The sequence below is a fragment of the Salminus brasiliensis genome, chromosome 19, assembly GCF_030463535.1.
Source record: "Salminus brasiliensis chromosome 19, fSalBra1.hap2, whole genome shotgun sequence".
In the NCBI taxonomy this organism is placed as follows: Eukaryota; Metazoa; Chordata; class Actinopteri; order Characiformes; family Bryconidae; genus Salminus; species Salminus brasiliensis.
In genome coordinates this window covers 22,616,670-22,638,484 of record NC_132896.1, presented here as the reverse complement: position 1 = coordinate 22,638,484, position 21,815 = coordinate 22,616,670, and the positions used below count along the sequence as shown (strand labels likewise).

At 40.5% G+C, this 21,815-nt stretch overlaps 1 protein-coding gene across 2 annotated transcripts; it reads left to right on the top strand.

Annotated features, from left to right (window-relative positions):
* Positions 1-35: 35 nt before the first annotated feature.
* Positions 36-17,782, top strand: sil1 (SIL1 nucleotide exchange factor). Of its 2 annotated transcripts, none has more exons than XM_072664327.1 (9): positions 36-572; positions 868-997; positions 2,626-2,734; positions 3,201-3,309; positions 3,425-3,613; positions 5,937-6,058; positions 14,357-14,453; positions 16,059-16,223; positions 16,447-17,782. In XM_072664327.1, the coding sequence occupies exons 1-9, from the start codon at positions 462-464 to the stop codon at positions 16,807-16,809; spliced, it is 1,395 nt and encodes a 464-aa protein (XP_072520428.1). In that variant the 5' UTR covers positions 36-461; the 3' UTR covers positions 16,810-17,782. The 2 variants fall into 2 exon arrangements, with proteins under 2 accessions (XP_072520428.1, XP_072520429.1); XM_072664328.1 differs by having other exon boundaries at positions 484-572; positions 828-997.
* Positions 17,783-21,815: the final 4,033 nt, after the last annotated feature.

The following is a 21,815-nucleotide window of genomic DNA, read 5'->3' as shown; positions in this document are numbered from 1 at the left end:
CTGGGCGTGCACGCAGAGATGTCACTCCAAAATCGCCTTGAGGGAAATGTATATTTTCATCTCCTCCGGTATTTGGACAGGCGGCAATCAGTTTCCGGGTCACGGGGTAGAGGAGGATCGGTAGGAAAAAGCAGTAACTTTTGGGGTTTTTGGACGCAGCCTTGGTTATTTTTTTTGACGACTTCCGCAACGTACACGTCTGTTGTTATGATTGGCTTACAAATAGCGCTCCAGTTGCTTGTACGAACTGCGGAAGTTCACAATACTGCGCCTGAACTAAATCAGCAATATATTAGTGTAATGATCTAAACTGGTGTGTAGGTTAGGCGACTAATTCTGAGACAGAATATTATGTTGAGTCACTAATGGTAGCTACTATTCAGAGGTCGCTCTAAATTCTTTTTTAGCCTAGCTTGAACCTTACGTTTTTTGTTTTCGTGGATACAGTTGTTATTGGTATCATGGTACTTTTTAAGCTTATCAACACGCTGCGAAATAAAAACTGTGTTTTTAAAGGAGCGGTTATCATCTGGTGTTTAAATATACACCTCATCAGCACTCATACTGAAAAGGTGAGTAATTTACTGTTTCTTGTACAGAGTGCATGTTAAGGCAAGCCACTTCACTTCGCCAGTTTAATAAGCACTCAAATGTTTTATCTAATTTGACTTGAAATAGCAATTGTCATTCCTAAAATTTTAGCAAAATATTTCCCTGTTAACTGTAAGTTTAGTTAATTTAAGATTTTAGGACAGCAACATTACTTAAAGTTAAGTTATGGTGCCTGTTTTATTGTTTTGTTTTTGTTGTTTTTTTTGTCAATGTAGTTTTCATGATGTATACAAATAAAATGACATGCTGATGCAGTTCCCTACAGCTCTAACCATTAAAGAAGATGAATTTAATAAGGAAAAGGTTTATGACACTCATAAGACCCAAGATTCTGGTGAATTGGAGGTGTTTTATCCTACCAACGAATGGCAAACTTTGAAACCAGGTTAGTTCTTGCATGTATTTTCTTTTGTTGCTCTGATTTTCTTTACATTAGTGATAAAGGGAACCAAGGGCTGTGACCACTACAACAGACATTTGGACCATTTTAACAAATTAGTTTGAACTCCATTACCATACTAAAATATGAATATTTTAAAATTATTATTTAGATCTTAGGTATTTAAACCTCTATTTAAACCTTACACCTTAATTTAGATAGTAATAAGCAATAACATTCTTTTTTGGAGGTTACTGTCCCCAAAATTCTAAATATCAAACCGTTTTAATTATACTATGTGAAAATTAAATAAGTAAACCAAAATACTGTACCTGCTTAAGATCTTTTTTGTAAGGGGTCTTTTAGCAACACTCAAATGATCGCAAAGCACTGTATTGGGGCAGTGGTGGCTCAGCGGTTAGAGCGCCAGGATATCGATAACAGGCTTGTAGGTTCGATTCCCGGGCTTGGCAAGCTGCTACTGTTGGGCCTTTGAGCTCTGGGCGCTGGAGTTGGTTGCCCACTGCTCTGGGTGTGTGTGTACTCACTGCCCCTAGACTTTAAATTGGCTCACTTGTATTAAAGCTGAAGAAAAGTTTACTGTTAAGTCACGTCCTGATTGCTTCATTTTAGATCCACTGAGGTGGTGTGCAGAGGCAAAATTACACAAATTGTGTTACTGTCTAAATGGGTATGGGTCCACAGTCTGTGTGCACAGCCTACATAAATTATAACAATACAGGTGCTGATTATAAAATTAGAATATCATGAAAAAGTTGATTTATTTTAGTAATTCCATTTAAAAAGTAAAACTTGTATATTATATTAATTCATTACACACAGACCAATATTTCAAGTGTTTATTTCTTTTAATTTTGATGGTTATAACTGGCAACTAATGAAACCCCAAATTCAGTATCTCAGAAAATTAGAATACCAAAACAAAAAAATGATTTTTAGAAATGTTGGCCAAATGAATAGTATGAACATGAAAAGTATGAGCATGTACAGCACTCAATGCTTAGTTGGGGCTTTTTTTTTTTACCCTGGATTACTGCAGCAATGCGGTGTGGCATGGAGTCGATCAGTCTGTGGCACTGCTCAGGTGTTATGAGAGCCCAGGTTGCTCTAGAGGCACTCCGCTCTTCTGCATTGTTGGGACTTTACACAGGACCTCAAGCAACGTGGATTCTGTGCATCTCCTCTCTTCCTCAAGACTCTGGGACCTTGATTTACAAAGGAAATGCTAAATTTACTTTCATCAGAGAACATAACTTTGGACCACTCAGCAGCAGTCCAGTCCTTTTTGTCTTTAGCCCAGACGAGGCACTTCTGACGCTGCCTCTTGTTTAAGAGTGGCTTGACACAAGGAGTGCGACAGCTGAAACCCATGTCTTGCATACATCTGTGCTTGGTGGTTCTTGAAGCACTGACTCCAGCTGTGTCACTCTGAAGTTTTCATTAGTTGTCAGTTATAACCATTAAAAGAAACAAACACTTGAAATATCAGTCTGTGTGTAATGAATGAATATAATATACAAGTTTCACTTTTTGAATGGAATTACTGAAATAAATCAACTTTTTCATGATATTCTAATTTTATGACCAGCACCTGTACATGAATGCTTTTACAGGTCAAGCTGTTCCAGCAGGTCTTCATGTCAGGTTGAACCTTCAGACAGGGCAAAGAGAAGCCAAACTTGGAGAAGAGGAGGGGGTTAAATACTGGACACACAAACAGAGGTATCATGAAGCAAACAACATATTAGCAGAAGTGTGATTTTTGGTTAGTTCTAATAATTATCATATTACGTTTTATTCAGAAATATTAAAATTATACTATGGCAATTTTATTATGTGAAGTGTGAACCTCTTGAAGGTACCTCAATTAACTTAAAAGTTGGTTGGTTTGTCTGTATGTCCTCTAATTGTGTTTCACATTTAGTTTTTTTCCTGATTAGTGAAACTAGAGGAGTAATTTGCCCCATGTTTCACTCTTTGTTGTCAGCATGTTACTCATCTCCATGGGCTTACCACTCTAGTCTCTCTTATTTAGCCCAATAAATTAATATTTGTTTTACAGAATTAATCCGTAAGCAATCAGTGTTGGGGATTTGATTGTGTTTTCTTGAGGGTAAAGAGTGATTTTAGACCATAAATTTGAGTCAGTATGTAATGCAGCTGATGTTCTTTTTCCTCCATGTGACAGGCCAAAAATGAACAAGCAGTCTGTTTTATTCACAACTAAGAAACTAATACAAGCTCTGAAGAAATTCAAAGGAGGAACCGATGACCCTTTAAAGATCATCTCAGGACAGGTTTGCTAGAATGCATGAGCATTTCTTTGCTTTTTGAATGTATTTATTTATTTATTTTTTAATTTAAAATTTTTTTTTTGGACTATTTTTTTTTTTTTTTTTTATTCCTTTACAGGCAGAAGAGTCTCAGAGCTCTCCGTTTTACCCAGTGGATAACCTGAAAAGAGATATGAAAATGATAAACTTTCTTGTGGAGACGGATGTCCAAATCATGCGTAAACTGTTGTCCCAGTTCAACAGCACCAGCAGTACGGTGGACCAAAGAGTTACTGCTCTGCTTGAATTAGAGTACCTTGTTCACCAGGTGAGGGCTTTGCTTTATTTTTGTTTTTCATTGCATTACTAAGTTGAGTCATCATCAGATTTGCTATGTTACTTGGCAGTAGAAACCAGCAGTACACAATTAGCATTCTGCAAATTGTATTATTTTAATTAGTGGGCAATGGATCTTTCAGACTGTCTTATCAGTATGTCACTTTTTATAAGAACTGACACAAACGTACATTTCATCTTCAGTGTGATTTGTAGCTGCTCACCCCCCTTTTTTGTAGCTGCATGCCTCACTCTTTCTGGTAGCTTGTTTCACTTAATTTTGCTGTGCCTCTCGCTCAGACTTGCTGCTGGAGCCACAGGGCTGCCAACTTTGAGGAATTTGTTGAAGGGAGATTTGGAGTGAAGCAGACTTGAACCAATTCACCTGCATTCAAACAATAAAATGCAGCAAGTTATTATTTGTAATCGTATTTACTAACATTATATATTATGCTACCTTTGACCCTTGGTGACTGTTTCATTTCAAGTCCAGTAAATCTCCAAGAAAGAGTCTAAACTTAAGCCCTACTCTGATCCAATAGCAACATATGCGTTTAGACAAACCTGCTCTCTGCCAGGCTGAAGTTGAGGCTTAGCTAACCTTAATAAATTATATTAGACAAGCCATGTAATGTTATGAATGGTTTAGAAGCTAAATTGTCATAAAAAAACTAATATGGACAAAATATATCAATTAAAAGTTCATTATCTGCATAATGGTGGTTTAGAGGTTTATGGCCTCTCTACATTGCTCTATTGCAACATCTAGTGGCTCCAATGCACAAAGCTTTCTTTATCAACATTTGCAGGGCCTTCCTGTCATCCACAGTGGGGATGTCGTACCACACTGTCACAAAGTTTGTTAGGTCTTGATGGTGCATAAGTAAAAGCCTGTGGGCATCTTAAAAGCTAGTTGGTCTTTCCTGGGTCTCCTCAGGAAGTAAAAACTCTCTGCTGCACCTTCTTATCCAGATGAGAGGAGTTGAGTGTCATAAACTTGAAGGTGGTGTTACGTTCTGCCTTGGCCCTGTTGATTTGGGCAGGAGAATGAGTGCAACCTTTTGGTTTTCCAGTGCTTAGTAATGAGTTCTTTAGTCTACTCTGTGTTGAGGAAGAGGTTTTTGATGGAAAACCAAGATGCCAGGTGTTTGATCTCTTTTCTTTACGCTGGTTCATCATCATCTCTGATGTTACCAGCCAATGTGGCATCATCTGTGAATTTGATGATATTGGATCTATATAGAGGCACACAGTCATAGTTGAACAGGGAGAAGAGCAGAGAGCTTAGCACACTGCCTTGTGGTGCTCAGAGTGAGGTTGCAGGAGATGTGACAGTCTGGGATCTGTTTGTTGTGAACAGCATATAGAGGTAGGTGTTCCTACTGTTCAGTTGGGTGTGGGCGAAGTGAAAGGCTTGTGGAAATGTGGATCCAGTGATTGTGGAAGTGTCTGCATCAGTTTTGTAAAGCACTACATTGCGATGGGCGTAAGTGCAACAGGGTGGGAGATGCAGCAGCAGGACACTTTGGCACTGGTATGAAGGTGGTTGAACAGAGACCAGTCCAGTCAGGACTTTTTGTGCCTTTACTTAGTACTGCACATCAGCTTTAGAGAATGTAAGGGGGTCAAAACTAACGTAAGATTAATTGAGCTTATCAAGAGATGGGAGGGTTGGCGGGCATGGTTTGTATTCAGTGGTGGTCTGGATACCCTTCCACATGCAATGGGGGTCATAGTTGTGGAAGTTATCCTTAACTGACAGTTTGTAGGTGTATCTGCTAATTTTCTAATGCTCCTTTTCAGATTGGCCCTGGTTGAGCTGTAGGCGTCACTAGATCTAACGGCAGCATTCTGTGCCTTCAGCATTGCATGAACCTCAGCATTCATTCAGGGTGTCTGATTAGGACCGATCTTTACAAGGCATAAAGGGTGTATAGGTAAATAATAAAAACACAGTTAGTCAAAGCTACATTGCTATGTTTATTTTATGCCTTAAGTTAAGCTATTACAGTTATTTTAAAAAGGGCTAATTATTCATAAACAAGGAAGCACATAACTGGAACAGAAGCTGTGCCTAGGATTAAAGTATTTTATATATGCTATATGTAATATGATTTAAGGCTACATATCTGAGATGTGAATAGGACCAAAACCAAAAAAAACATCCTACAAAACAAATTGTTGTTCATGTGAAAGAGTATAACCTCACATACAAAATAAACTTGCAGTAACTTGCAGTAAGATAAACATTGATGAAAATCCAGCATACATCTGAACAAATCTGTGGATCTAATTAAAAAAAAAATGTTTTATAGGTGGATAATGCACAGAATCTTTTGTCAATGGGTGGAATGAAGCTGGTAATTGATGCCTTAAACAGTACTGATGTCAGACTTCAGGAAAGTGCTGCATTTGTACTAGGATCTGCTGCTTCAAGGTATGTACAGTCATGGCCAAAAATATTGCCACCCCTGTTCTTATTTCAGAAAATGCCTCACGTCTCCCAGAAATTTGTTTCAGTTACAAATGCTTTGGTATTAAAGTTTATTTATTACACAAGAAAGCAGAGGGGAAAAAATATTCCACACAGACCTGAACTGGACAAAAGTAGTGTCACCCTTGTCGTGGAATTCTGTCAAGAATCGATAAGGCAGACAAGAAAATGCCTTGAGTAGCAAAGTTTTATTGAGTCTGCACGCAGCTCGTGACCATGATACAGACTGAGGTAAAAGCATTTAACATACATATTTATAGTATAGATTAGGAAGTTGAGAAAAGGGAGGGGGAGAGGGTGTGCGTGCCACACCGACGTCTGAAAAGATAAATTGTTCAGGTCGCTGTGACCCATAGATCAGAGTACTGGCACCTGAGAGGACACATTGTCCGGGTTGAGAGGTTACTAGCAGGTCAAGATAGGCTGTAAATACGTCAGGTTCACTCCCAATGCAGCTGTAATCTATGCTAGGAAAAACAATAGTGTTTCATGGAAAGAGAAGAGCGATTTAACATATGCCGTACAGGCAGTTGCAAGGCCAACACATGATTACAGTTAGCACACACTATCACAAGGCTAAGCATGATTACAATGAATGAGTGGATTTTAAATGAGTCTATTATGAATCAACATAAAATTATAATGTGGTTATAATATAATTTTCCATAACACTTCCCCCTTTTATTCTTAATAAATCATTTAAACTTGATTACGAAACATTTCTCTAAGGCCCTCAAATTGGCCATCGTTCTCAGAATTGGACGTCTCTAAGAAAAGGGCTGCAGCTTGGATTTTGAGACACAGCGTCCCACCAAGGAGAAAAAACATGGCCCTAGAATCAAAATGGTCAATATCAACATCACAATTGGAGCTACCAGCGACCACAATCTGAGTACCTCATGCCCTAATAGGGCTGACAACCAATCCCACCATCCCCCTTGCATAGTGTCCGGAGGAATCACTGCTTTACGCATGTGGCTCATGTAGTCCGTGATGTTTGTACTGAAATCGGGAAGATAAAAACAGCATGAAGTATTTATCATTTTACAGACCCCCCCCTTTGATGTGCTGTGAGTAAATCTAACACCATACGATGCTGTACCACGGCCGCTCGTATGGTCTGTTGTTCTTGTCTCAGAGCTCCTACAGCACCAGCGGTGTCATTCACTGTTACCATGAGTTCGTACGCCAGTCCATTGATCTTCATTAGAGTCGCTGCTGTTCCGATCCCGGGTAGAAGTGACCATCCGATGGTACCTGTGAGTGTGGTGAATGGCTCCATCAGGCGGTACTGGCCGTAGTGTGTCTGTTGAAGTGATCTCTTCATCCTTGTGTGAGAAGCTTTAGGTTGTTCGGCGTTGTGTAGGCTGAAAACCGTGGACCTGGGAAGACCAGCCCCAGCATAGCAGCAGCCGGTCCAGTTCCTGGGGAGCTGTCCATAGGCCTTATCTCCACAGATCCATAACACATTTTTGGTGCACTGAGGTTTAGTCATTGTGCAGTCAGTCTCCCATTGGACAGTGACAGTTGCATATGTTTGTGCTGTTGCCATCCGGAAGCAGTAGATGAGCAGAAACACAGTCACACCCCACCCCAGTGTTCTTGACAGTCCCCAAGTGCCCATAATGGCCGGCATTGCCGAAAACGCCCTGTAGCACAGGTCCTGATCTAAGACGGGGTATGCTGTGTTTCGCTGTCCTCCACCGGTGGTGCCCTCTTGCAGTGCGTGTGATGTACCCACGTCGCTCGTCCTTCAATCTTCACAGCTGTGTGTGTGACCAGCAGCACGTGATGCGGTCCGTCCACCTTGGAAGGTTCCACCTCCTTCTCCGCAGGTCCTTCACGAGGATCCAGTCTCCTGGCTGGAAGTTGTGCAGCGGACTCTCTGCTGGGCTCGACAGCACTGCTTTCACCTGTGTGCACGAATGGGGCCCTGTCGTCACTTGAAACTCGGCTTGGCAGCCTCCACCTTGGGATGATTTCTCTCAGGAACGCCTTTGTGACTGCTGCTCCATCCTGTTTTTTTCTGTTGGAAAAGCCTCAGACCACATACTGAACATGCATTCACAAACCAGCAAGTATGTTTCCCCTTCAGCCGGAGTAAGTTCTACAAAATCGATTTGCCAGTGCTGGAATGGTTCAGTTGCTGGGGGGTGACCAGCAGGTGGGGCTCTTGTGAGTCCCTGGCCACGAGTTGTGTTTTGTGCACACGCTAAACATTTTGAACAAAAATTTTGGGTGAGTGTAGTGATGCCTGGTGCATACCAATGTTTTGTTATGCTATCAACTATTCCCCCTTTGGACATGTGGCTACGCCCATGTACAATTTCAACTAGGCCCCTCATGTATGCTCTATGCAAGCAGGGGCGATTTGTTTGTGTGTGTGTACAAACAGAATTTAGTTTGCTGCATCTGGCTTTTCCCCATTGCTTAATTTCTGTTGCAGGAGCCATGGACTGGATTTCAGTGATGCTTGCAGGCTGTGTAGTGTCAGGTAGCTGTGAAGCTTGTACGGCGGCTGTAGTGGCTGTGTGTTTGATTTTGCTCCCTGAGCTGGTTAGGAAGTTCCTGTGCTTTCAAATATTCCCAAAGTCATGCAGAATGCCCCAAGAGTACTTGCTGTCGCAAAAAATGTTTACTCTTTTGCCTTCGGCTAATTTGCATGCTTCAGTCAGAGCTACAAGTTGTGCAGCTTGAGCAGAGTATGATGGGGCAGTGGCTGTGTTTTGAGCACTTCTGTCTCTGAAACCACAGCATATGCTACTCTGTTAGTACCTGTGTTGTCTCTGCGAGCAGAGCCATCCACAAAAAGCTCAATTTCCGCATTCTGTAATGGTTCCTCTTTGAGGTCAATGCGGGGGCTACATGTATGTTGTAGGACTGCCTGGCAGTCATGAGGTTCCCCGTCCTCAGCTGTTGGGAGGAGGGTGGCTGGGTTGAGAGTGGAGCATCGCTTTACAGTGATGTTTGGCATGTCTAAGAGTGTGGTGTGATACCTCAACCACCTTTGTGCAGATAGGTGGGACACCTTCTGGTCCTGCAGGATGCGGTGAACCGCGTGTGGGACAATCACTGTCAGTGGGGCATAAGCAACAATGCTGTAATTGCCTTCTCTACTGCAGCTACTGCTCTGAGACACATTGGTAAACCCTGTGCTACAGTGTCTAACTTGCCTGAGAAATGCGCCACTGGGCGTTGTTTATCACCATGTGTTTGAGTGAGCACAGATGTCATGTATTTGTCCTTAGCATTTACCATTTGAATGAATGGTTTTGTTGGATCAGGGATTCCCAGAGCAGGCATTGTTTGTAAGGCCTTTTTTAACTCATTAAAAGCTTGCTCTGCTTCTGGAGTCCACTTTAAGACCGAGCTGCTGCTTCCCTTATTGGGAATGATGTCTCTCAGAGGGCCCTCTTTTTCTGCATAAGAAAGGATAAATGTTCTGCAGTATGAACACATTCCCAAGAAGGAGAGCAGCTGCTTCTTTGTTTTGGGTTTGGGGAGAGAGACTATGGCCTGTGTGCGATCAGCTGACAATGCCTGAGTGCCTCGGGAAAGTATGTGACCCAGGAATGTAACTTCCTGTTTGCAATATTGTAATTTGTTTTGCTGGCCTTGTGCCCCTCATTGGCTAAATGAGTGAGGAGTGCCAGGGAGCCTGCTTGACACAATTTCCGCGTGGGGGCGCTAAGGAGAAGGTCATCCACGTACTGAACCAGAGTCACCTGCTCAGGTAGGATCAAAGAACTCAAACTTTGATGCAAGGCTGAGTTGTAAATGGTGGGTGATTCACAGTACCCTTGACAAAGCCTTGTAAAGGTATACGTCTGACCTTCGAATGAAAATGCAAACCAAAATTGGCTGTCTGGGTGGACAGGTATGCTGAAAAAAGCATTTGCCAGGTCAACTACTGAAAACCACCCATGATCGCTTGGTATCTGAGAGAGTATGGTGTGTGGGTTGGGTACTTCCGGTGCTCGCGGATGTACAGCTGCATTTACAGCTTGTAAATCCTGCACAAATCTCCACTCATCTCTGCCTGGTTTCTTAACTGGGAAGATTGGAGTTCGCACAGGAGAGGAGGGGCATGGAATAATTACTCCAGTTTCTTTCAAAGACTGAAACACGGGCCTAATGCCCTCCAAAGCCTCCTTTTTTAAAGGATACTGATGTTGTTTGGGCCTGTAATCTGACTTTGGCACAATACGGACTGGTTCACAGTTCTTAACCAATCCCACATCATGTTTCCCACACGCCACAAGTGTGGGAGGCACAGATGTCAGCTCCTCCTCCTCGGTTGGGGTGAGCGCAACACCGGTGAAGAGCTCATTCTGTGTGAGCAGCTCCACAGTTCGGTTCACCAGCAGCTCGCAAGCATGCTCTGTTTCCCACGCATTAGCAGTGGAGCTAAAGAAAACTCTAGGGTTTTCGGTGGGTTGCCAGTCCGACAGTTGACTGAGCCATGCAGCCCATGGCCCCACCTCCTCCCACTGCATTGTGTCCTCCAACCTCCCCAACGCAATGTGAGGAGTCGAATCCGACACATCAAACAACTCACTCTGTACTTCACACAACTGAACCAGGGCAGCAGCCCACCGATCACTTCACACGAGTGCACACACATTCAGCATTTCTCTGTCTACTCTAGAAAATAGTCAAAATCAGGTCCATCAGAAACATGGGCCATACAATACAAATCATCCGGCTTTTTCCAAAGCAAATGGGTTGAGACTGTGCTTTTCACCTCTCTGAGGAAGTGTTTCATTGTTTCTCCTGTGTTTTCCAAACACTGCCACTCATAGGCATACCCCGGTATACCTGGGTCATACTGAACCATCTGAGGTTCCCCAAAAGAAATAGAGAGCCCCTTTGGGGTGCTCTGGAGTGTGCAATTCAATTTGCACATCAAATCTCGTGCCATGAGGTTGACTGGACAGATAGGTGAAACAATGAAACAATGTTCAAACTCATAAGTTTCTATTTTGCATTGGAGGGGAGAGGACACCCTTTCTGTTACCGTATTACCCCCTACACCTATAATAGTTACAGTTATGTCAGGTTGAAGTGGACACACAATCTGTTCTTTTTGTTTTACTGAGTGGGCTGTCCCACTATCTACCAAAAACTTCAATTTCTTCCCATTTATTAGAATTTCAATTTGTGGTAAAGCAGTGAGGTTTTTACTGAGTTGCTGGGCTAAAGAGTAATATGGATTTAGTACTTCCCTGTCCAGTGTGTCTCCATTAGTGTCCTCGCCATCCCACCCCTCCGCCGCATGTCAGTTGCTGCCCGCTTTTTCCAGTGTCAGCTGGTGTTGTACAGGTATCCAAGCTTACGCAACAGCAGTCGTCTTAGCTCCATAGCTGTGGGTCGGCAGGATCTCACAAAGTTCTGTAACTCTTGGCTGAAACGTTCTCCCCCCATTGTAGCTGGGTGGGGGAGACTGAAAGCTGCCTCTGCAATATCAGCTCCAGTCCAGTGTCTGTGCACCACAATCACTCCTTCCGCTCCAGCCACCCCAACCATAGGGAACTGTCCAGCCGGTGGGGGTGGAGGTGGGGGAGGCCAGTATTCCTCTATGGAATTGCTTGCATTGCAATTCCTTGCATTCCTGTTCACAGGTCAGTGGAAGTCCCTCTGAAGTGTTTCCAACTGGTTTGGATGCCAGTTCCTGTGTGGTCCTATCTAGCGCCCCCTCAAAGTCCTGTAGTTGGTCTCGCAATTGGGCTTGTAGTGGCGGCTGACGCAGTGCATCTTCAGCTGGGTATGGAGGGGGTTCTGCTGCGGGTGTTGATGCTTGCATTCCAGCCGCTGGTGGATCTGCTGGTCGGGCCGTTTGCTGAGTCGCCGGGTGAGCCACTGGTTGAGCTGCTGGCTGCTGGCGGGGCACTGGAGGTGCGGCATCGAGGTCGGGATCGGCTGTGAGAGACACACACTGAGAGACACCGTTAGTCCCCCTTTTCCCTCCCTAGCCTGTATCTGGCCTTGACGCTTCTGCTTCTCCCAGCCAGAAATTCAGCATGCTCAGCATTCCCACACTGTGATTTGACCAATATTCTAAAGCTTTTTTATCTGTTGTATTTGGCTTACTGCCCAGTCTAGTTTTGAGTTTCTGCAAATATTTCTTCTGATATTTAACACTTATTATCATTATGGTGGAAAACCAAAATATTTAATCCAGAAGGGCACATACTGTCTGACATCCTCCCCATAATCTTTTCGCATTTTAAAAAATGCTGCTTCTTTTTATTATATTATATATTGTGTGTATATATATATAAGTTAAATAAAAAAAAATAAAAACTTACTATGATGGGATCCCATTTTGCTCTCTCAATGCACTGTACCTTCTGCAATTTAGCCCCAAAAAGTTTTACTGTGAGTTTTGCCTCAATTTTTCACTACGTCCCCACCACCTGGACCCGGGTCACTAAATCACTATCGATACGTCTAAAGATAGAGGACCCATCCATCTATCTAATGATAGAGGAACAAAAACCTGTCCGTCTAATAATATAGGACTAACGTCCGTCTACTAATAGAGGACTAAACCGCAGCAGTGTACTGCGCCTATTTTACAGTACGTCGTGAAATATACACTAAGGTGGTGGCCGACCAAGGCAAAAACTCCAGGGATTTTTGGAGTATATTGTTATACTCCCTGAATGATCCAATTCAGGTTCTGACAGGTCACCACTGGTTCGTTTGGATGAGGCAGGACTTGCAGCGGAGGGACGATCAGTTGCGCTCACCCCCACGGTACTTGCCCTTGTTCTGTGGGTCTTCCTCGTTTGGGTCCGGTTTGTTTCTCCGGAGGGCGTCCCCGGTGTGCGCACAGATGCTCTACCTCCGCTGCAAGGCCGTGCTCATCCTGTTCGTGACGCCAAGTTTGTCGTGGAATTCTGTCAAGAATCGATAAGGCAGACAAGAATATGCATTGAGTAGCAAAGTTTTATTGAGTCTGCACGCAGCTCATGACCTAAATACAGACTGAGGTAAAAGCTTTTAACATACATATTTATAGTATAGATTAGGAAGTTGAGAAAAGGGAGGGGGAGAGGGTGTGCGTGCCACACCGACGTCTGAAGAGATACATTGTTCAGGTCACGGTGACCCATAGATCAGAGTACTGGCACCTGAGAGGACACATTGTCCGGGTTGAGAGGTTACTAGCAGGTCAAGATAGGCTGTAAATACGTCAGGTGCACTCCCAATGCAGCTGTAATCTATGCTAGGAAAAACAATAGTGTTTCATGGAAAGAGAAGAGCGATTTAACATTTGCCGTACAGGCAGTTGCAAGGCCAACACATGATTACAGTTGGCACACACTATCACAAGGCTAAGCCTGATTACAATGAATGAGTGGATTTTAAATGAGTCTATTATGAATCAACATAAAATTATAATGTGGTTATAATATAATTTTCCATAACACCCTCAACTTAATAATAACATCTCAGGTTTGGACAAAATTTTAGACCAAGTGTCTCAGGTCTCTCAAATTGTAAAACATAATTTATTTAATAATATAATAATTTCAGCTAATTTTATTCCCAATTTGGGAGGCCAATTACCCAATCCCCTATCATTGACGTCAACACTAGGAGAGCGAAGACTAGCTTATTTAAAGGCAGAAATGATATGCTGAAGTTATTAAACAAGAGTGGAATTACCAGAAGCACGGCCGACAAAACAAAACATTTCCATGCTGTTTTAGCAAATTACGAGGGAAAGACATCACAGAAGTGTATGTTGAGCACAGAGCAAGCTTTGGGGCGGTGTAACGGGCAAACCTACTTTTGATTGACATGGGTGTTTGTGTGTTTTTGGGACGTGCTCTGTGCTGGGAGAAGCGGGTTGAATATTAAAAATTTAATTATCTAATGGAATTGAAGTAGGTGACAAGCATATTGCTAACTCTGATTAGTTCTTTGGCTGGTCTGAGTTCAGGTGGGCCAAATGTAGTCTTTTTTTGAGAGCGAGAGACACAGAGAGAGAGAAAGAAGTTTTATATATATATATATATATTTATTATTGTTGTTGTTGTTATTGTTATTATTATGTTATTTCTATTATATGGATATTTATTATATTATATTTTCTGAAAGGCGGACAGGGGTGCCACTAGTTTTAGCCATGACTGTATGATATTTTTTCTTCTTCCACAATTTTGTTTTGTCTGATGATACTTGATTCAATAATTCCATAAAGCTAACTGGAAAGTTGTGTATTTTTGTCAGTAACCCTTTGGTCCAAGATCAGGCATTAGAGGGAGGTGCCTTACAGAAGCTATTCACTTTGCTTGCTGCATCTCACCCAGTGTCAGTAAAAAAAAAGGTAAGCACACTTGGTCTTGTTTTTTTAAATGCTTCTGTTATTATTTGGAGAAATGTGTGTAAAATGTATTAAACCAGTAAAGTCATAATTTGTATTACCAATAGTATCACGATTACGGGTCTAAGCACCCTATTGTATTTGCCCCTTATTTTAGGGCTCAAGCATGCAGTGCATACAACCAAGTTGTAATTGTACAAATGTTTCTTCTTCTTTGTCTACTTCTTATTAGGTTTCTGAACCTTTGGAACCCAGTTGTTTTTATAGGATATTTTTATTATGTGGGTATGAGCATGTAGAGAGTCTATGGCATTTTCTGTAATTAAAACATGCAAACATGCATTTTACAGGTTAAACGTTCACCAATCAGGATGAAACTTGATCTATTTATTTAGACCTATTCTAATAACTGGTGTAGGTTCAAGTCAAGGAACTTTGCTCAAATCAACACTGACATTTACACACCCAAATCTAATGATGGTATGGCCTTGACATCCAAGTTTGAGCAAGATTGCCCATCTGGATTTGACAGAAGTGAGGAAATGTATACCAAAGGTGCAAATCCCTATTGTTTATAATTTGTTTATTAGTTGGGCCCGAGCCCTTGCAGAGTCCTGTTTTTTTTTTTTTATGTATTTAGTAAGGGTTGTTAGGATTTTATTATTCTTCCAGATTTTGTCTTTACCCGATATAACACCTTTTGGGATGAATTCTGTGGGGGGGGGAGCTGTTTTGTGGCTGTCTTGCATGCACTGTTCTTTTGTGGTAAGTCCACAGATTTTTATTGATATTTAGGTTGGGGCACTGTGAGGGCCATGACAGAACTTTCAGCTTGCAGACTTGAGGTAGTCCATTGTGGATTGTGAGGTGTTGAGGATCAGTTAACCTGCTGTAGAAGCCATTGTAAACTTAGTAAAAATTGTTTTGCCATCATGTTCCACAGATGTCCGTACAGTAGTTTTGACTATTGCTCCATTAAATTGTCCTGTGTGTGTGTGTGTGTGTGTGTGTGTGTGTGTGTGTGTGTATATATATATATATATATATATATATATATATATATATATATATATATATATATATATATATATATATATAATCAGAGAGGCCTGTAATTGACATCATAGGTAGACCTCAACTATGAGAGACAAAGTGAGAAAAAAAATCTGAAAATCACATTGTCTGATTTGCCTGCCAAAAGCCCCAAAACATCACTGTTTTAGAGGAGATCTGCATGGAGGAATGGGCCAACATACCAGCAACGTATGTGCCAACGTTGTGAAGACTTACAGAAAACATTTGACCTCTGTCATTGCCAACAAAGGATATATAACAAAGTATTAAGATGAACTTTTGTTATTGACCAAATACTTATTTTCCACCATTATTTGCAAATAAATTCTTTAAAAATCAGACAATGTGATTTTCAGATTTGTTTTTCTCATTTTGTGTCTCATAGTTGAGGTTTACCTATGATGTCAATTACAGGCCTCTCTCATCTTTTTAAGTGGGAGAACTTGCACAATTGGTGACTGACTAAATACTTTTTTTTCCCCACTGTATGTATGTATATATCATTTTATTTATTTTATTTGTTTTTTTTTATAGGCATTGTTTGCATTGGCATGTTTGTTGCATCATGTCCCATTTGCTCAAAGTCACTTTGTAAAGATTGGAGGAGTGCAAGTGCTTGGTGAGCTTTTCCAAGAACAAGGGGCTGACAATCTCCGTGTGAGAATTATCACAATGCTCTATGATATGATTACAGAGAAGGTTAGTATTATTGCATGAGATTAACTAAAACATTGATTCAAAAGTCTAAAATGGTACAAACCTGACTTTATAATATACTGAAATTTTATAATTTCAGTATATCAAATATATTAATTATACAATACAATTTCCAACTATTCATAAATAACACATTTTAAGACTTTTCAAATTTTGTAAAATTACAAAGACTTCGCCTAACTAACGCCAATATTATCTGTTGCAGGAGTTGATTTTGCAGACTGGTATAGATGCTGTGCCAAATTCGTCTCATCAGGAGTATTTGCAGCAGTACAATGAAGTCTCTCTCCAACCCATTTTAGCTGAACAGGGTTGGTGCAGCCTAGTGCCAGAGCTTCTGGGCTCACCTGAGCATGATGGGAGGGAAAAGGCTTTGCGTACTCTTCTGGCCATGATGCCCCACTGTCAAACTCAATATCAGCAGAATCCTACTCTGATCACTTCTCTTAGCACCCTGCAGAAAGAATACAGGAAACATTTCCTCACAGAGGAGACTCTGGGTGAAAAAGATGGATACTTTGGAGAGATCTTGGCCCTGCTGGATTCTTTGATCATGAAAACACATTAAAACACACATATTGGACACAGTTTAAAATATGATAAAAATGTGCAAGCACTGGCCAGTTACATAATCTAAAGAAAGTATGATTCTTAAGACCAGGCCACCTTTTCAGAATTTACCCCTGGTCGGTCACTACAATCCTTCTGCTTGTGCATTTTTTTCTGAAAACTCAAAGTTTCTTAAAAATGTTGTTTCCTAACTGCTTGATATGTCGCGTTTGTATGTAAGCTTCTCTGTTTTATTTACGTATTTGTTCATGCCTGACTGTTCAACAGATTCTCTATATGTTTGATCTTTATGGTACCATTTCCAGCCTTGTTTTTCATATTGAGTTTTCCATTTTTGAATTTTGAAAGGATTCTTAATGATGCACTTCAAAATAAGACTAGCTGAAATGTTGACGGTAATATCCTGCATCCTGACTGTAACTGTTGCATGCTTAATATTTTAGCCACCTTTTCTAGTATATGTTAAAAACATCCCAGGTTCCTGCTTTTCATTCACGACAAAGATTCTATTTTGCAATAGAAAAATACTGGCTAAGACAATTCATGTACCTGGAGTAATTTCTCTCCATATGTGTATGTTAAATTTTCGCTTCTACTAATCACAAACACCAATGTCCTGAAAAAGCAGTTACCATCACCTGTAATACTTTGTGTTTCACAAGGCTCACCTACTGACACAGGTTCACAAGTGTTTGTAATTACACTTACACAACATTGAGACATCCAACAAAGACAGATCATGAGAGATGTCAAAAACGATGCGTTCTGCAATTTTAGTCACTACCACGCCTGTGATTTTACAAGACTCACTTTCTGCTCCTAATGGCATACCTAGTATTGTGATATGGTTCAGGAGAGACCCAGTGTTTGCATAGTAAGCTACCAAGCTTTTACCTGAATGTTTGGCATCCTCACTGTGTATTTCATGCATGAGAGTTAAAAACAGCATTGAGTAAATAAGCATCAAACTGCATTAGCATCATTATGATTGCTTCATTGGTGACATATATACATTCTGCATGTTGAGTAACAGCAAACATGCCGACAAACATCTAATAAGTATTGCTCGAACTAAATGTGTGACCTTGTTGTATATGATGTCTAAGCAAGTCTCCAACAAAGAGGTATCTGAAAGCAGTGTAATCCTTCCTGAATCTCTAAAGCTACAGGATGTCATCCTGTCTGTTGTGGTCCAGGTTAATATGCTTTTCACTTTAGACATCATATAACCGTAGCACTATTAGCAAAACATTGCTTTTTACTACTGATGCCCAACCTTGATTTCCGCTAATAGAAGGAGCCTCTTACCGTCGAAGCCTGTCAGCAGTCACTCTGATGTGTGTTTTTGGGTGAGCCTCAAAAAGTCTTTGAAATGTTGCCATGGCTCCATGCAGTCTAAATGTCATGACTGTAAAAATCCAGAAGTAGCTCTTAAAGCAGTTTATTCTCTCACCTCTGGGCTTAATGGAACCATTTAAATTTAAAGGAAAAATACTCTTAATATTAACATTTAACTAGTCACACTGGCAGTACATGCCTAAAAAGCACAACAGAAAGTTTTTTTCACTAACTAGCTTATATATTAATATTAATAAGTAAAAAAACACTGAGTAAACAGTGGCCTATAAACAAACAAGTGTAATGCTTTACTTTAGTAATTTATGTTAGCTTAAAACTTACACATTTTACAGGCTGAAAGGCAATAGTGCTGTGTGCATTGGGGGAATTGGGTCAATTCTAAGAGCCTGTTACTGACAGGGGCCCTAATAAACAAATTAGAACAATTTATTTCAATATGAAACCACCAGCATTCATAGCAGCTTTAGAGTAATCCAGTAATAGGACAAAAGATCAAAATCATTAAACATAACCACATAACCTCCTGCCCCCTCGGTGAGCAAGCCAAAGGCGACGGTGCCAATGAAAAACTCCCTCTGCTGAAGGAAGAAACCTTGGAGTCACAAGGGGGACCCATCCTCCCCTGGTCACAAAACACATACAGTATTCATAAAAAAGTCACCATACCACCTAATCATACCTTCATTCTACTCAGGTATGCTGATAGAATCATGATAACTAATAGGTGTCTGGTGTTGATCTGGTTGTTCTGCATAACAACATTCAAAATATAACAGTCATACTGCCTCTTTTCATGGTTTTATGTTTCAGGATATAATAAACATATGGTCCCTAAAATTAGGAAAATACAACTACAGATTAAAAACATCCGATTATGTTGTGTAACAACATATGTTGTATGTAACAAAAATTGAAAAGCAGTGTGTGAAAAATGAATTACATCCTTACTGCTTCCATAGGATTTAAGACGGTAAGTAGCAGCAAGTAGCATGTGCTGCTAATCAAATGATTATTTAATCATCAGCATGAGTGACCCCCTCTATTGACCATTGTTGCATTTGGAAGAAAAACATGGAAACGTGCAAGCCTGAGAACACAAGTACAGGAGTGGCAGCATCATGCTGTGGGGATGATTACATAAATATATTAAATCAATACAAAATACATGCACCAGGATAAATACACATAATTCTATTTGATCATCAGCAAACGTGACCACCTCTATTAAAGCAGAATATTTGACAGTTGGCTGATCTGGAGCATTTATGTGTGTCAACATACTGAAAAAAACTCCCTATATGAGTCTGTTAGGTGCTATATCTAGAAATAAAGGCTACAGAACATGAAATTGGAAAATATTATATATGCAAAAAGCCTCAGCCTCCAAGGGGCCACCTGTGGACCCCTTTTATGTCCCCACCAATGTCAAAATCAAACCTACGCCCTTGTTTCATTGAAATGTTGTTGAAAGTGACTAGAAAGTTTGATTTGTAACTGCCATTTCCACAAAATGCAGGACAAAGTGTGGAGTTAAAGTAGTAATATAATAATGTTTTTGATAATGTAGTTGGAAGGAAATCTTGTTGTTGCCCTAACACTGTGAATGTGTCCTAAGAAATTAACAAATGTGTTGATTCAAATGTTATTGTATGACTGTACATTGGAAAAAGCTTTTTTAGAGGTATGAATTTGTTTTCCAACAGCAATGATATATGGAAATTGATGGTTGACAGGTGTAGAATTAAAATTGTGGTGTATTTGTGTTCATGGTGATGCTAGCATCACCGTAGAGCATCATTTTCTCCAAAATGCATGTGCTGGCTGAAGTAAATCCCAGCACATTAATGACGAGGTTTCAGCAGTGTGGGGCATTCATAAAAATGCCAAGATAAGCATAAGGTTCGAGGGATTTTTTGTGAACACTACGCTTTAAAACAATACTGTAAAACAGCCAAATTACAACAGTAATATGCGTACTTGTTAAATAAAGTAATATTGTGAATAACAACGCTTTTACACGGTTTACTGTATTTTGACGCCGTAGGGCACCAGTAAAGCATGTTACGGTACTGAACGGTATTTTCTCAAAGCCGCCTTCAGCCTCGCCCACGGTCAGATGTCCTTCGTCTATGAAAGCCCTCAGTATTTTATGGTCGATCAGGTAAGATGCCTCAATAAATTAAATTGTTGTGTTGATGGGTGGGGAATTTCGGACTTATTAACAGATTAGATGTCTACCTAAGAAATCAAGTACTACACAAGTTTTAGCTGGCTTTGAATGGGAAGGTGGTTGGTTTGCTAAGGCTTATTTAGTAATGCAAACCAACAGGTGTTAAGATATCATTAAGAAGATAATTGTTAGCTTAAATAACTTTTGTTTTGATACTTGTTAAAAGTGTCCCTGATAAGTAGAAAAATCACAAACATTAGCTAGCTAGCTATGAACGTATATGTTGACTGAATCGAACTGAATGTTATCAGCTTGATAGTGGAATTTGAATTTGAATTGGCTAGCTAGCTAGCTATCTAATGATAATCCTGATAATATAGCTAGCTACTAAGTCAAAATTTTGGCATAATACAGTACTTTCTCACAGCGTTTTTCAGTGTCGGTCTGATATGTCTTATTACTTTGAAAGTCCCTGGTCCCCTCATTAATCATTGACAGAGCGAATATCTTCTCGAAATCGCACAAGTAGAATAAGTTGATCATATGATTTAGCTTAACTAAGCTAGCTAGTTAGCTAGCTAATTTTGGTAACGTGTGCTATAGCCAACTCCCACAATTAATTGCCGCTAATAGTGACACAACTTGTATATAACCAATAGTAGTCTAAAGATTGTTCTTGTGTTTTGTTTATAAAGTGTTCTTATGGTCTTCTTTTGTATATACAAGGTCCTAATTTAGAAATTATTTGCCAGGTTTGTGGATATGAAGCTGCCATTACGTCTAGGCCGTTTGCCATATTAGACATGTTGATTTATGTGATATCAGGTGTGAAAAGCTTTTTTGCTCATTTGAAAACACACGTTAGGGAGGGGAAAGAAGTGTCATGTCCATTTAGAAAGTGCGACAGAAAGCTTGCAGTTGTGTCTACCTTTTCTGCTCACATATCTAGGAAGCACAAAGACTGTAGTGAACAAAATCGTGTTGACTCCATTGCAAATCCTGACTGCTCTTTTGTAGCAGAGCAGTCCGTTATGCTGATAGGTGCTTCTTCTCCTTCCTCTTCCTGGAAATCATTGATGAAGCTCTGTTCTTTTTATCTAAAACTGCAGGCCAAATGTCTGCTTCCTTCCACTGCTATACAAACAATTGTTGAACATCTGCTAGAAATACATGACATTAGCCAGTCACATTTATTTTTCAGACTGAAAGAGAAGTTGGCTACACGTGGGGTTCATAAAGCTGACATAAGTGCGGTCATTGATTGAGCCAGTTCCAGTTTGTCTGGGGCAAAATGTGGCAGACAAAGAATGTTTTACACAGTATGTTCCAATCAAAGAAACGATTAGGTCTCTTCCAGATTTACTTAGTTAGGGAATATCAAAAACTAGCGCATACATCATTCCAAGGTAAAGATATCTTTCAGGATGTTTGGGATGGTAGAAATATGTCAGAAAATGTGCTTTTGTCAGGCAGAG